The sequence below is a fragment of the Bacillus rossius genome, chromosome 8 (assembly GCF_032445375.1).
Source record: "Bacillus rossius redtenbacheri isolate Brsri chromosome 8, Brsri_v3, whole genome shotgun sequence".
NCBI lineage: Eukaryota > Metazoa > Arthropoda > Insecta > Phasmatodea > Bacillidae > Bacillus > Bacillus rossius.
Window position 1 is genome coordinate 1,867,410 of NC_086336.1, and position 12,558 is coordinate 1,879,967.

Genomic DNA, 12,558 nt, shown 5'->3' on the forward strand with positions numbered 1-12,558 from the left:
ATAGCATTAAAGAGCATGCCATATAATTTAAACAATAAGTCAAACAACAAAAAATTCTCTTAAACTTTAAATAGAAAAATGAAACCCGTGACCGGAACGTGAGCTGGAACTAACTGAATCTTAGTTTGAGCATGAAACATCCCCTATGCTGGGGTGAGATGTGGGGACCTGTCTGCCTGCGACACTGTAACCTAAACATTTTGAGTAATGTATAGTTACTTTAAATTATCATGTGGACTGGCTAATCTCATATTTACGGTGGTATCACATTTCAGGTCATACCTCTTTTGACATTGTATTATATATCAGTGATGTAACTCCATATTAATGACTATTGTTTGATTGAGGTTACTTGCAGTGTCCATTTTAAGCATTGTTTGTACTATCGGAAGTGTGCAAATGTGGTAAAGTAATGGCTCATATAAGATAGGTTGTAATAAAGTAATTAAAGTAATTGTTTGTAAAGTAAAGTATTCATGGGAAATTAATTAAATTAAAGTAAGATTAGTGTTAAAATGAATTAATTTGTAAATTGTGATGTAAATTTGTACATGTGATGATTTAAACCTTTCCCACCTGCATGCATGTATGCTGGCATGTATGTGCGTTGCACCTCGGTCCCATGGAGCTAGGAGTCGCCAGGTGACGGCATGGTGTGACGCAGGTGAAGCCACTGTTTAACCTCGCCATCGCTATATTGCACACGCCCCAAACATTGCTCGACCACATCTGATGATGGTTAGTAAGTATGGATTAGAATCTCCTTCGTTAGAAACGGTTACTTTCCTTAAACTGCAATGTTCGGGGCTACAACTGAAGGGGTGATGATGCTCGGCGAGAGCTGCCAGGAGCGAGGCTGCTTGCGGCAGGGCGGCGGCGGACTGGATGAAGGCTCCCGACACGCAGTACCTGCTGGACTTTGTGCGGCCGGACTTCCTGATGCTGCGGGTGATCGCGCGGGCCCTGATCCTGTGGGAGGACATCGTGCCGAGCCGCCAGTGGGTGGCCAGCAACGTGCCACAGACCATCATGCCCTACTGCCTCGTGAAGCCCCGCCCCGGCGCGCACGACAACGTCGACTACGAGACCATGAAGTGAGTCCCATCACCCCTCGGCCATTGTATCGTTGTGAGCACTTTATCTGCATGATTCTGCTGCTGCTGCTGCTTCTGTTTCATGTTGTTGTTGTTGTTGATGATGATGATGATGATGATGATGATGATGATGATGATGATGATGGTGATCATCATCATCATCATCAGAGGGTCCTTTTAGTCTTTGAAGCAATGCGAGCTTAAATATTTTGCAACTCTTGTTACAGCTAATGTTCTGAAATTGATTAGTCTGTGGGTTTTCAACTTGTGTTAACATTTACCTGACCTCAGCAATTTTTATATTATAAATTACAATTTCTGATTTGCTGTACGCTTCTCCAGTATCTTTAATACACAAGCCAGGATTTACGCTCGGCACCTGTCAGAGCTTTCGTACCCCCAGGATCCCTGTGGAGGATTTTAAGCTTTTTGAGCATCTAATGGGACTTATGACTTTTAAGCACCTTGCTAGCTGGTTTCAAATATATGGAAGTTACAAACTTTAGAAAGTGCACGTCTTCCTCCGAATTGTTAAATTAGCGCTTAAAGGCTCATCTTCAGTTGGTCGTTTAACCTACTATTTCACAATTAGTGATTCTGTGTGCAAACCTTTGGGCACTGTTTCTGTTTTAGCCACATATTAATTTTTACTGTGTTACTTATTTTTGTTCCTGTACTTTAGGTGACCATGAAAATTAATATTGAAATGTGGTTTTGTTTTGTGTTTGACAGTCAAGCGTACTGCAACATTGTGGCTGGAGCGTGCATGGCCATTGGCCTGCGCTTCGCTGGATCAGCCAACAACTTGGCGTTTGAAACATTGCTGAAATATGCTAAGATGTTTACATCTCTGTCAGCTAAATCTATTGCAGAACTCGCTGGCAAGTCAACTATCGAAACTTGCTTGAATGTCATTCTTCTTTCGCTTGCAATGGTGAGTGTGGGTGAGGTTGTGGTTGTTTAGACACTTTTGTTCTTTTGTTGAAACAATTGACCTAATTGTCTATTTGAAATTATTGCATCTCTTATATTGTACAAAAATTGAGACCAAGTTAAGTAATATTTGTAGCAACAACAAAATAATACTTCCTCATTTTTGAGGATGTTATTAGGGTTTATCTAAGAACAGTCTTGCTGTGTTAAAAAATATGTTTTTTGTTGGCTGTTATGGCTGTAAGGTGCAAGACATGGTGTGCTGGTTGTATCACAGTTAAACTGATTGTGATTATATAATACTTGTGTAAGTACAAAATGTGTAAGTAACATTACATTTGTGACTATATATATATATATATATATATATATATATATATATATACATACACACACATACATACATATATACATACACACACACACACATACATATACATATATGTGTTGCGTCTTGCAATGATGAGGCCATACGCTACGGCCACTTTGCCCTTTGGGGAATTGGCAAAGGATTCAGCAATGCATAATGCAAGGGACCATCCAGCATCTGCCCGGCATGTTATGCTTGTGCTATGGCTATGGTTAACATTTAAATTGAGTGACTCTAGTCTAAAACCTTGCCTATACATATTTCATTGTATTAATATCTATGTGTGCTGACATAACTACTCAAAATTTATAGCATTTTTGACTCTAAATGAAGTTAGGAAGATTGCAGCTGAATTACTTGGCCGTGAGTTAATAGTGTTATCACCTCCTAGAAGTAACACACCGACTCTAGGTGCTTGGGTAAAAGTTCTGCACGTCCTTTGCTTGTCTTGCCGCCTGCCCCACACCAGTTACTCAACCACGCAAGAATTCAGTTTAGACTGATGAATCCCAGACTCCTTAGGGGCCTCTTGCCATGGTCTCACCTACCACGAGTAGATCTGCAGCTGAATGGAGATCAAAAGTTAAAAGTTAAAACACACATTTAGCATTAATGGGTATATCTAAGTGATTCTGCAGACCGCTAGCTACAGGATCTACGATGGGTTGAGAGGATCCATAAAGTTAAAAATCTAGCTCTTTCCAATGAAACTTATCACAATAAAATTGGAGGCTATACTTTTTAGATATTTGCTTCCAAAATTAGTAAAGTTTCCTTTTATTTTTGATTTTTGTGTCATAATTTTAGGTCAATATTGAAAAATGTATTATTTTCCACAGCGTTACTACTAAAGAAATTTTTAGTCATGTAGGCGATGTACATATAAAATCTTTAAACGTCAATTACTAAAATTATGTTATTTTATTAAAAAAAAAATAGGTACTCAAGGTATGACTAAAATTTGAGTTGAAAGAATTTTTCAGTAACTTCAAAAGTCAACTGTAAAAGTATAACTGGAGCCAGCTTTTCAAATAAGGCATTCCTGCAACCTCCACAGAAAGAATATCTAGCTTTCCAAATGCCAAGTGCACAGATGTAGGACCTCAAACTTGACGAGAGTTCACGTGCAACACCAGTGTACCGGCCACAACCATCCACGCGCAGGTCTCTGGTGCCGCGACCACTTGGGCTGGGCCGACAAAACTAAGCATCTGGAAAGCGTTCTGCCAAAGTTGAAACGAGAAAAGACGTGGTCGAGCTGGAGCCACATGGAATCACCAAATAGCACACTCGCTCGCTGTGTTCAAGTTGAAGGTCCCTCACAGAACTCGCCTGCAGTTGCCAACGGCGTGTGGAACGGGCACCGAGATGGTTGCCGCTAGTGGTGACCTCGGCAGAGCGAGTGCCCTTCCAGCACGGGGTTGAGGGGGGTGGTGGTGAGAAGGACGGCAGTGCGGTCCGGTTACAAGTATCCTTGGGCTGTGGAGTTTCCTTGGAGCACCATGCCCGTGTAGTGCTCGGTAACGGCCCCACCCGTGCGCAGGTGATGGCAGGCACGGGCGAGCTGGAGGTGCTGCGCATGTGCCGCTACCTGCGCTCGCGCGTCGGCCCGACCAACAGCGTGGTGACGTACGGCTCCCACCTGGCCGCGCACATGGCGCTGGGCCTGCTGTTCCTGGGCGCCGGGCGCTACACGCTGTCCACCGCCCCCTCCGCCGTCGCCGCCATGATCTGCGCCTTCTTCCCCAAGTTCCCCACGCACAGCAACGACAACAGGTGCGCAATATAATCACCAACAATTAGTTATAGAAATAAACTGAAATCAAATCTATGTCAATAAATTGTTAATTTGAAATGACGAAATTGGACAAATAAATCAAATTTTTTAAATTGCTGCTTTTAAGTCAATAATGGGTTATTTTTGAAGCTATTTTGACAGACAAAATATTAATCCTTATCCAGTTAAATATTTTAGTCACCTTAGGCATTTATTTTAGATCAAAAATAATATATACATCATATAATATGCTACTTATAAGTAATTATTAAAACTAAATGATGCCTCACTAGCAGATTGCATCCATGCGAATCCAGGGTGGGTCACTAGTTAAATTATATATGCAATTCAGTGCTTCAATAGAATACCTGCACTAGCAGTCTAACATACTGTTACGATTTACCGCGGGTTCGTAAAGGATAGCCCAATTAAAGATTTTTATCACACACACAGTTTTATTTATTGCCACTACTTATGTCACTTACAAATAATCTAAAATGGCAAATAATCAATTGCACTTGAAAATGTTGCTTCCCCAGTCACTCGTTTCTTACAATACACACACCTCACTGGGCCGCTCCTCTGGGGCAACTCTCGCCGCAGCATCCCTCGTGGATCTCCGCCGCGGGACTCCGTCGCTACACTCCGCCACCGCCGACACTTGCCTTCGCCGAGGATCCGCTCGACGCCTCGCACGCAACTTTGCTTGGGACTCCGCCGCGCACGCGACTCTATCGCCCGGAACTGAACTCTTCGCCCTGGAATCTTCGTCCAAGGACTTCGCCACTCTGCCGCACCCGCAGCACTATCGCCCGGAAGCTCCGCTGTGGGAAGGCTCCCGCCTGAACTCTCTCTCTGAACTCCACTGACTCCCTGCCCTGACGTCCTCGGGCATATATATATAGGCCCCGGCGCAATTCCAGAACTCACGAGAGCGGCCGGAGCCAGTCGCGTCACTCTGAGCCGTCCCGACGGCAGAAATCTCTCGAAAACACGTGTCAGCGGCTCGCGTAACTCCGCAGCTGGCAGGTTTCGGATGTCAAACTAACAGCGCCGCGCGGGGCGCTGAGGGCTGGAGGGAGATAAAGCGTCGACCCAGGTGCGCACGGCACGTCTCATGTTACGGCAGCATGTAATGCAGCCTAGCTAGCTCTGCACCTGTGCGTGACGTGGCCTTGCTAACGTTCGTAACAATACATTTCCAGGTTAGAGTTGTGGTTTTTTGGGAGTAGAAGTCATGCAACATGTTTAAGTCATGTTTATCTGTGATTAAACAACATATTTGCTGTTTATTGCATATTGCTATTTACTGTTTGTCATTTTGTAAAATAAATAAATAAATAAATACATATCTATCACCTTTTCTTCATTTATTGTACTTTTTAGATTACTTCTGCCGTTTTTAAATCAGAAGTAGTAGTTTACTAAGCATTATTCTTTAACAGTGGTAAAATTAATGTAATTTGTCTCACAATGTAGGAATTGAATTGCAACAGAAACCAGATAGTGCGTGTGATGTGAATGAGCCCAGAAGCGGGAAGTAAGGCAGTGAGGTGTGGCGCAGGTACCACCTGCAGGCGCTGCGCCACTTGTACGTGCTGGCGGTGGAGCCGCGCCTGCTGCTGCCCCGGGACATAGGGACGGGCGAGATGTGCTACGTGCACCTGCGCGTCGTGTTCCTCGACACGGCCCACTACCACGGCCAGGCCGTCAGGCTGCGCGCCCCCTGCCTGCTGCCCGAGCTCGGCAAGCTGTGCGAGGTGACTCTCTCTCTCTCTCTGCTCTCTACACTCACTCTCCACTCTCTCTCCGCTCACTCTCCGCTCACTCTCCGCTCTCTCTACACTCTCTACACTCTCTACACTCTCTCTCCACTCACTCTCCGCTCACTCTCCGCTCACTCTCCGCTCTCTCTCCACTCACTCTCCGCTCTCTCTACACTCTCTACACTCTCTACACTCTCTCTACACTCTCTCTACACTCTCTACACTCTCTCTCCGCTCACTCTCCGCTCACTCTCCGCTCTCTCTCCACTCACTCTCCGCTCTCTCTACACTCTCTACACTCTCTCTACACTCTCTCTACACTCACTCTCTGCTCACTCTCCGCTCACTCTCTGCTCACTCTCCGCTCACTCTCCGCTCTCTCCACTCGTCGCTCTCTCCGCTCTCTCCACTCTCTCTGCTCTCTCCACTCTCCGCTCTCTCTCCACTCTCTCTACACTCTCTCTACACTCACTCTCTGCTCACTCTCCGCTCACTCTCCGCTCTCTCCACTCGTCGCTCTCTCTGCTCTCTCCACTCTCTGCTCTCTCTCCACTCACTCTCTCTCTGCTCTCTCCGCTCACTCTGTCCACTCTCTCCGCTTCTTTGACTTCACTGCCAACCACTCCAGTTATAGCTGTCTACCCCACTTGTTACTTCAGGCAGCAATTGTGTTAGATGGTATGCCTTTATAGTCGCTTCAGTAACGCCTGGTTAAGGTTGTTCGCTGGCTGGGCCGCTCCACGACATGCCTCAGCGGGCTGCTCACAAACTGTTCATGGATTAGTGAAGGTGTCTGATTGTCAACTGCACAAGAACTGTTGTACTTACCGTAGTATTTGTTTTGCATAATGGTTTCTTTACTGGCATGAATTTTTTTGGACAATGGGTGTTTTCGCAGGCGTTTTTAGGCATGAGAAATTTTGTACACAGTATTGTATCATTAATACCCATCATTAAATATAGGGAATTTTTTTTTGATACAGGTTTTTTTATGATTAATCATATTGATCCAAACTAGTAAGTCTTTTTTGATGTATTATTTTTGTTGTATTAATCATGTTTTGGTTTAGTTAAGAACAATGTTTGGTTCATTAATGAGGGATTAATTTGATTATCAAGGTTTTGATCATTTAATGATAGTTGCTCAGTTACATGGAATTTGTCTAATTAATTAGAAATGTCCATGGTTTCTCATGATAACATTAGGAGTGTCATTTGTATGAAAGCAGTTTTATTGTCTAACTTAATTTAAATAAAGTTGAGTGAGAGCTCTTTACTGATTTAATAAACACCACACATTTATTTCAGAACCACTTGATAGTTTTTTTACCAATCCAACCCTCCATCACTGACAGTAGACTCCAGATAAATTGCAATGCTTCTTGTTCTTACTGCAGTATCGGCCCAGTATCAGCCACGCCTCTTGCCTCGTGTGTAATGCTTCCTGTGTTTCTTTATGTGTACCTTTCAGCAAAGTGTTTCTTCCTTCATTCCACTTCCAGTAGCTTGGGCAGCAATCCACTTTACAATTTATACTCAATTTTTCTTTCAGTCTCCAGTTGTACTTTTCCCTACGCTAACTCGCAAGCAATAGTTTTTGCCACTACCCTAGAGTTCAGTTGCTTTATAGTTCATAGTTTCTCCTCCATAGTCACTACAATCGTTTCTTGTTCATCACCCAAATGCAAGTTTTAATTAATAATTTAAAAAAAACAATAGTGCACCAACAACATTTTACCAACGTAACCAGGAACAATGACAAACATATTCTGCACTTGTTGACATCCGACAGCTGTCAAAGTGAGGAGCATACAGTAGAACCTCATTTTTACATATTTCAAGGGACCAGGAAAAAAATATGTAAAAACCAGGAAAACACAAAATGAGGGAAATGTTCAAATTTTTTTTATCATCTCACTATATGGGAAACAAGAAGAAAATATATACCACACTAAATAATATGTCAGAGACGGTTACGTTTTTATATATTAACTAGAACTTCACTATCTCACATAATTAAAATTATAAATATATCCAATATCTCCGTTCTTCATTATTGCAGAAAGTTAAACATGAAACTTGCTGTTCTTGTGTAAGAGATGAGAATGTTGAAGCATCTTGATATAGCCACTTGGTGCTGAAATTTTGTAACACAATTGATTTTTGAACTTTGTATTTAATTACGTGTTAAAGTTTTATTAATTTCAGATTTTTTGAGAAATAATACTATAAAACGATAGCTACCACCATCAATATAATTGTTTACGTTGAGGAATAGAAGTTAAATTGCCATTGCATTGTTTGGATATTCATTGCAGCCATTTGACTTTTCAGAATGTTTCTAATGTGTTAAAATGAACATCGCCAAATATGCACAAAGACGCCATATTTATAGGAAACTCGTACGTTGCTTAAAACGTATTTTAATAATGGAACAGTAATCCGCTCTTTTGTGTATTTAAAATGCGAGTTTTCACCTTTATTTTCATGCATAATACATTTAAGATTAAAGGGGAACGCTAAGAAAAGTACTTATTAATTTTCATGTTTATGTCACCATACGTTTGGTTCACGGCCGTATGGTGTACAATAGCATATGGCACAAAAAAAAAGTAAGTTGTTTACAATGGCAAACGAAGCTATGGTGACCATACACTCATGCAGTAACGCTTAATAATTAAACTTCACGCTATTCATTTTGAGAATTTATTGTTTTCTCTGAATTTTCCGATGGTTTGCCACGAAATACAGCACTAATTCTACGTAAACAGTGGGAAATGCTTTTGCACAAGGCGGGAAAAGAATGCATTATTAGTATAGGGAAATTGACAGTGCATGTAAAAAAATATGATCATCGCGGGAATTCGTATATCGCGGGTACGTAAAAATGAGGTCCTACTGTATTTTAATAACTTGTGTTACGCACACAGCACGGAAGAGGATTGTAGAAGACACCTGCTTGCAACGCCTGGGCAAAGTAAATTGTTCCTCATTTTACTGCAAATAATAATTATTTTTTTAACTAGGCTGAATAGTCATGAGCTTGATAGTCTGTGAAGACGAGGAATCCTACATTCGTTCATCTATCAGAAAAAAATTCTTTCCAATATTTATTTGTTGTTTTGTTCTAAAAGAGCTCAAAATAAGCATCCAAATTAAATTTAAAGATTAAAAATGTATATTAAAATTTATAAATAAAATAAGTTATAAGCTCCTAAGGGCTTCTCTAGCCTAGCCAAGCATTTACAATCAACTAGACTTTAGGTGCTTTTTGCAAACACTGTGTGAAAGTTTTAACTTCCTGAAATTTATTTCAAAACCTGTGATCCACTTTGTTTTATCATAGTGGAAGTAACTCTTACAGGTTTATTAAGAATGTTGTTTAAAATATATTTGAGGAATTTGTAAATTTATGTTTTTGGTTTAATTTTAGAAAGTTTTATTGTTTGTCAAAAAAAGAGATTCCTGACAAAAGTATGGTGTTGAAGAGAAACAAATATTTTTGTGGTATTTGCGCAGGTCAGGGTGGAAGATGACCGCTACTGGTCGATTGTCTTCCACAGAGAGAGAAATTGGGACCAGTTGATGTAAGTACTTGTTTGATGCATGATTCATGGTAAAGTTAATATAGCAATAATAAGACAAAACATACCTACATAAGAATAATAACATTAGTAATTGTAAAATGTTGCCATTCTATAAATGGATACTATTTTAATGGACTCCACTTGCAAAACTAAACACCCAGCTACTTGCAAAACTAAACAGCCAGTAATGGTAGTTTATAGATTTTTTTTTTTTCGACATTGCTCCAGATTTGTATTCAGATTAAGTTACATTTCTTTTTGAAAGATATCTTGATTTTGCTAAAAAAAAAAATTTCTTTTTCTATATCATCTGGCTACTTACTATTCTAGTATTTTCTACTTTTTAATGATAAAACACTGTTATGTAAAGTTGCTTGTAGAGTTCTTTTAAGAATACAGAATGAACCTAAAAATTGAAAACTGTGGGCATGTACCGTATTTACTCGCATAATGTCCGCAGTAATTTGGCTAAATTTTTGACAAAAAAAAATGGGGTGCGAACATTATGAGGTGAAGTCTGAAAAAAAAATTTTTTTCCTCAAAATTTTACATTTTGTGTAGAGTAAAAAAAATTGTTCTCTCATAATTAGTACTAGCAGAGCGCTGGTGACTGGCGACCCTCCGCAGCGGACGTGAGAAATGTGACAGGTGACGAGATAATTGGGTGCCGGCGATTAGTGGAAGACGCCACTCTTTTTTTTTTCTTCTCTCACTCGCGTGTGCGCTCTTACTCTTTCATTGAGATGGCCACTGACGGCACGGGGCAGATGTCTAATGTCTGCATTAGCCGGCGCCGGCGAGCCTCCCTCCCTGTCCCTTGCCCACTGTGTGTACCCCCACCACTTCTCCGCTACCTCCCCTACTTTGTGACGTAGTGTGAGTTGTGTACTGGCTTGTGCTATATATAGCCCATCCCCTTGCAACTCGCGTGACGTCGCAGGCAGCTGCGCAATAGAGTGCGAGTTTCTGAGTCCGGACGGTATCACCACGATACGAACCCTCTCAGCGACCGCTCCGGAGAAATGAACAACTCAAGGTCAAAGCATTGTTGACAGCGTCTGTAATTTTCCATCCCGTTACTGTGCCTTTCAGGGGTGGCCAAGGTTGCTTTGTCTGGTGCGGACTTTATGCGGATTTTAAAAAATTCCATTTCAAGTATTTAAAAAGAAATGTGCGGATATTATGCGATTAAATACGGTATATAGTTATGTAATTGATTAGGCCACAGATTGTTTGTGTACTTGGGCGAGGAAGGTCACGTGGCTACCCCCTCTACCTTACCTAATCTAATCTAATCTAACCTAACCTAACCTAACCACTGTCAGAAAAATCCTGAAGGGCTGCCCTTCCAAGGGGCAACAATTCAGCTCCCCCTCCCCCCAGAGATTCCATCAAGATTAAGTAGGTTACTGGCATAATTTAAAAAATTTTTTATCATAATTTAAATATGTTAAAAAAAACAATTTTCTCATAATTATTGTAGCCGACTTAACTTAACCAACCTTTCACATTTGTCTAATTTTCCAAAAGTTGTTATATGACGTGAAATTTTTTTTTTCCTGTAAATCTATTTCTCATTCTTACTATTTGTATTCATAAATAATTTGATATTCGTATTCAATTTGGACTAAAAAACTGATATTCGCACAGCACTAGTAATGATAAAACTACTTTAAGTATTACAATGCCCTCTTACAGAATGATTGCTAAACATGAAACATGCCAGGAAATTAAGAAAAAACCTTTTCAAGGTGTTGACCCTCCTTTCCCTAGAAAAAAAGGCTTTTCTTTAAGATTACTGATAGTTTTTATTTCGTAAAAACAGTTTTTGGTTTCAGAAACTATCTAAAAATAATACTTATATAATCTCTATAACTTAAATCAATTCAACCAAAAAACTAAAATAACTTACTGCTGAATCATTAAAAACACGTGGTAGGTACTAAATTAAGCAGCAAAAACCACTTTTATCATTTTGCATAAACAGGGCAGATCCTACACAATGTGTTGTACATTATTTCTAGATGATGTAACAACAACTAAAGTAAATGAAAATGTTGGGATGGGGCTAAATGTACAATTGTAACATGTGTCTTCACACAAGTGCAGGTAAATAGGTAAGTCCTTTTCTGATGTTGTGCATACAGGTTGTTTTCTACTCAAAAAAATACAAGTCACGTGTATCAGTCCCTCTTATATACATTAGTACCTGACACTGGGTATAATACATACGCCTGTTATTTCTCGTGCTGACTGCGTAAAACAGCAGTGACTGTAAGGCAACGTGGTGAAGTGGCAGCCTCTCTCTCTGCGCAGCGACCTGCTGCAGCGGAGCCACTCCCTGGACGTGAAGCTGAGGATTGGCTGCCTGTCGTACACGGAGGACCCCCAGGGCTTCCGCAGCCTGCTGGCCCACGCACTCATCTCCGACAAGACCGTGCCCTGGTTCATCCTGGTGAGCCGAGCCTCACTCGAGTGGAGTCGCTGCTGGTATACAGTTGAATTATCACTCTGAGAGCACCCACATGGAAGTTACATCATTGTCTTTTAGAGGTGGGACGATACCACACTTTCCATACTCCATTCTGTATTGTTATTTCAATTCGATACTTTCGATACTCCAGGGAAAAATATATTCCCATTAAGTAACAATTATTACAAATAACATAAATTAGTTTTAATGTTTTTATATTTTATTGGGTGTTGTTGGAGATTTTAACACGTTTGCGGCGGTGTGGTGTCACGAGGGAAGTGGTGTTGCAGCCGGACTCGATCCGAGAGTTCTCGAGCGACCCGGCGCTGGTGAGCCTGACGCAGCACCTGCTGCAGCCGGGGGCGCAGCACGGGCGCGCCGAGCAGGAGCTGGTGCAGCTGCTCACCGTGCTGGTGTACAAGTGCGTCACCGAGGACAAGCTGTGCGCCGTGCCGCTGTGGGTGTCTGTGCTCGAGGTACCCGCCCCGCCCGCCCGCCCGCTGCCCCCCGCGCCGGCGCCAGTGCCGTGACAGTCCCTGACCCGCGCCCCGCCCGTGC

General features: G+C 41.6%; 1 protein-coding gene across 1 annotated transcript in view; it reads left to right on the forward strand.

The window, feature by feature from the left end:
* The window catches only part of LOC134535448 (anaphase-promoting complex subunit 1), a 74,334-nt gene that overhangs the window by 51,688 nt on the left and 10,088 nt on the right, over window positions 1–12,558 (forward strand). The window contains exons 25-31 of the mRNA XM_063374554.1: window positions 870–1,094; window positions 1,827–2,028; window positions 3,941–4,173; window positions 5,739–5,934; window positions 9,460–9,527; window positions 11,844–11,982; window positions 12,291–12,476. Coding sequence (XP_063230624.1) covers window positions 870–1,094; window positions 1,827–2,028; window positions 3,941–4,173; window positions 5,739–5,934; window positions 9,460–9,527; window positions 11,844–11,982; window positions 12,291–12,476 — 1,249 coding nt within the window. The remainder of the gene's footprint in view (window positions 1–869; window positions 1,095–1,826; window positions 2,029–3,940; window positions 4,174–5,738; window positions 5,935–9,459; window positions 9,528–11,843; window positions 11,983–12,290; window positions 12,477–12,558) is intronic.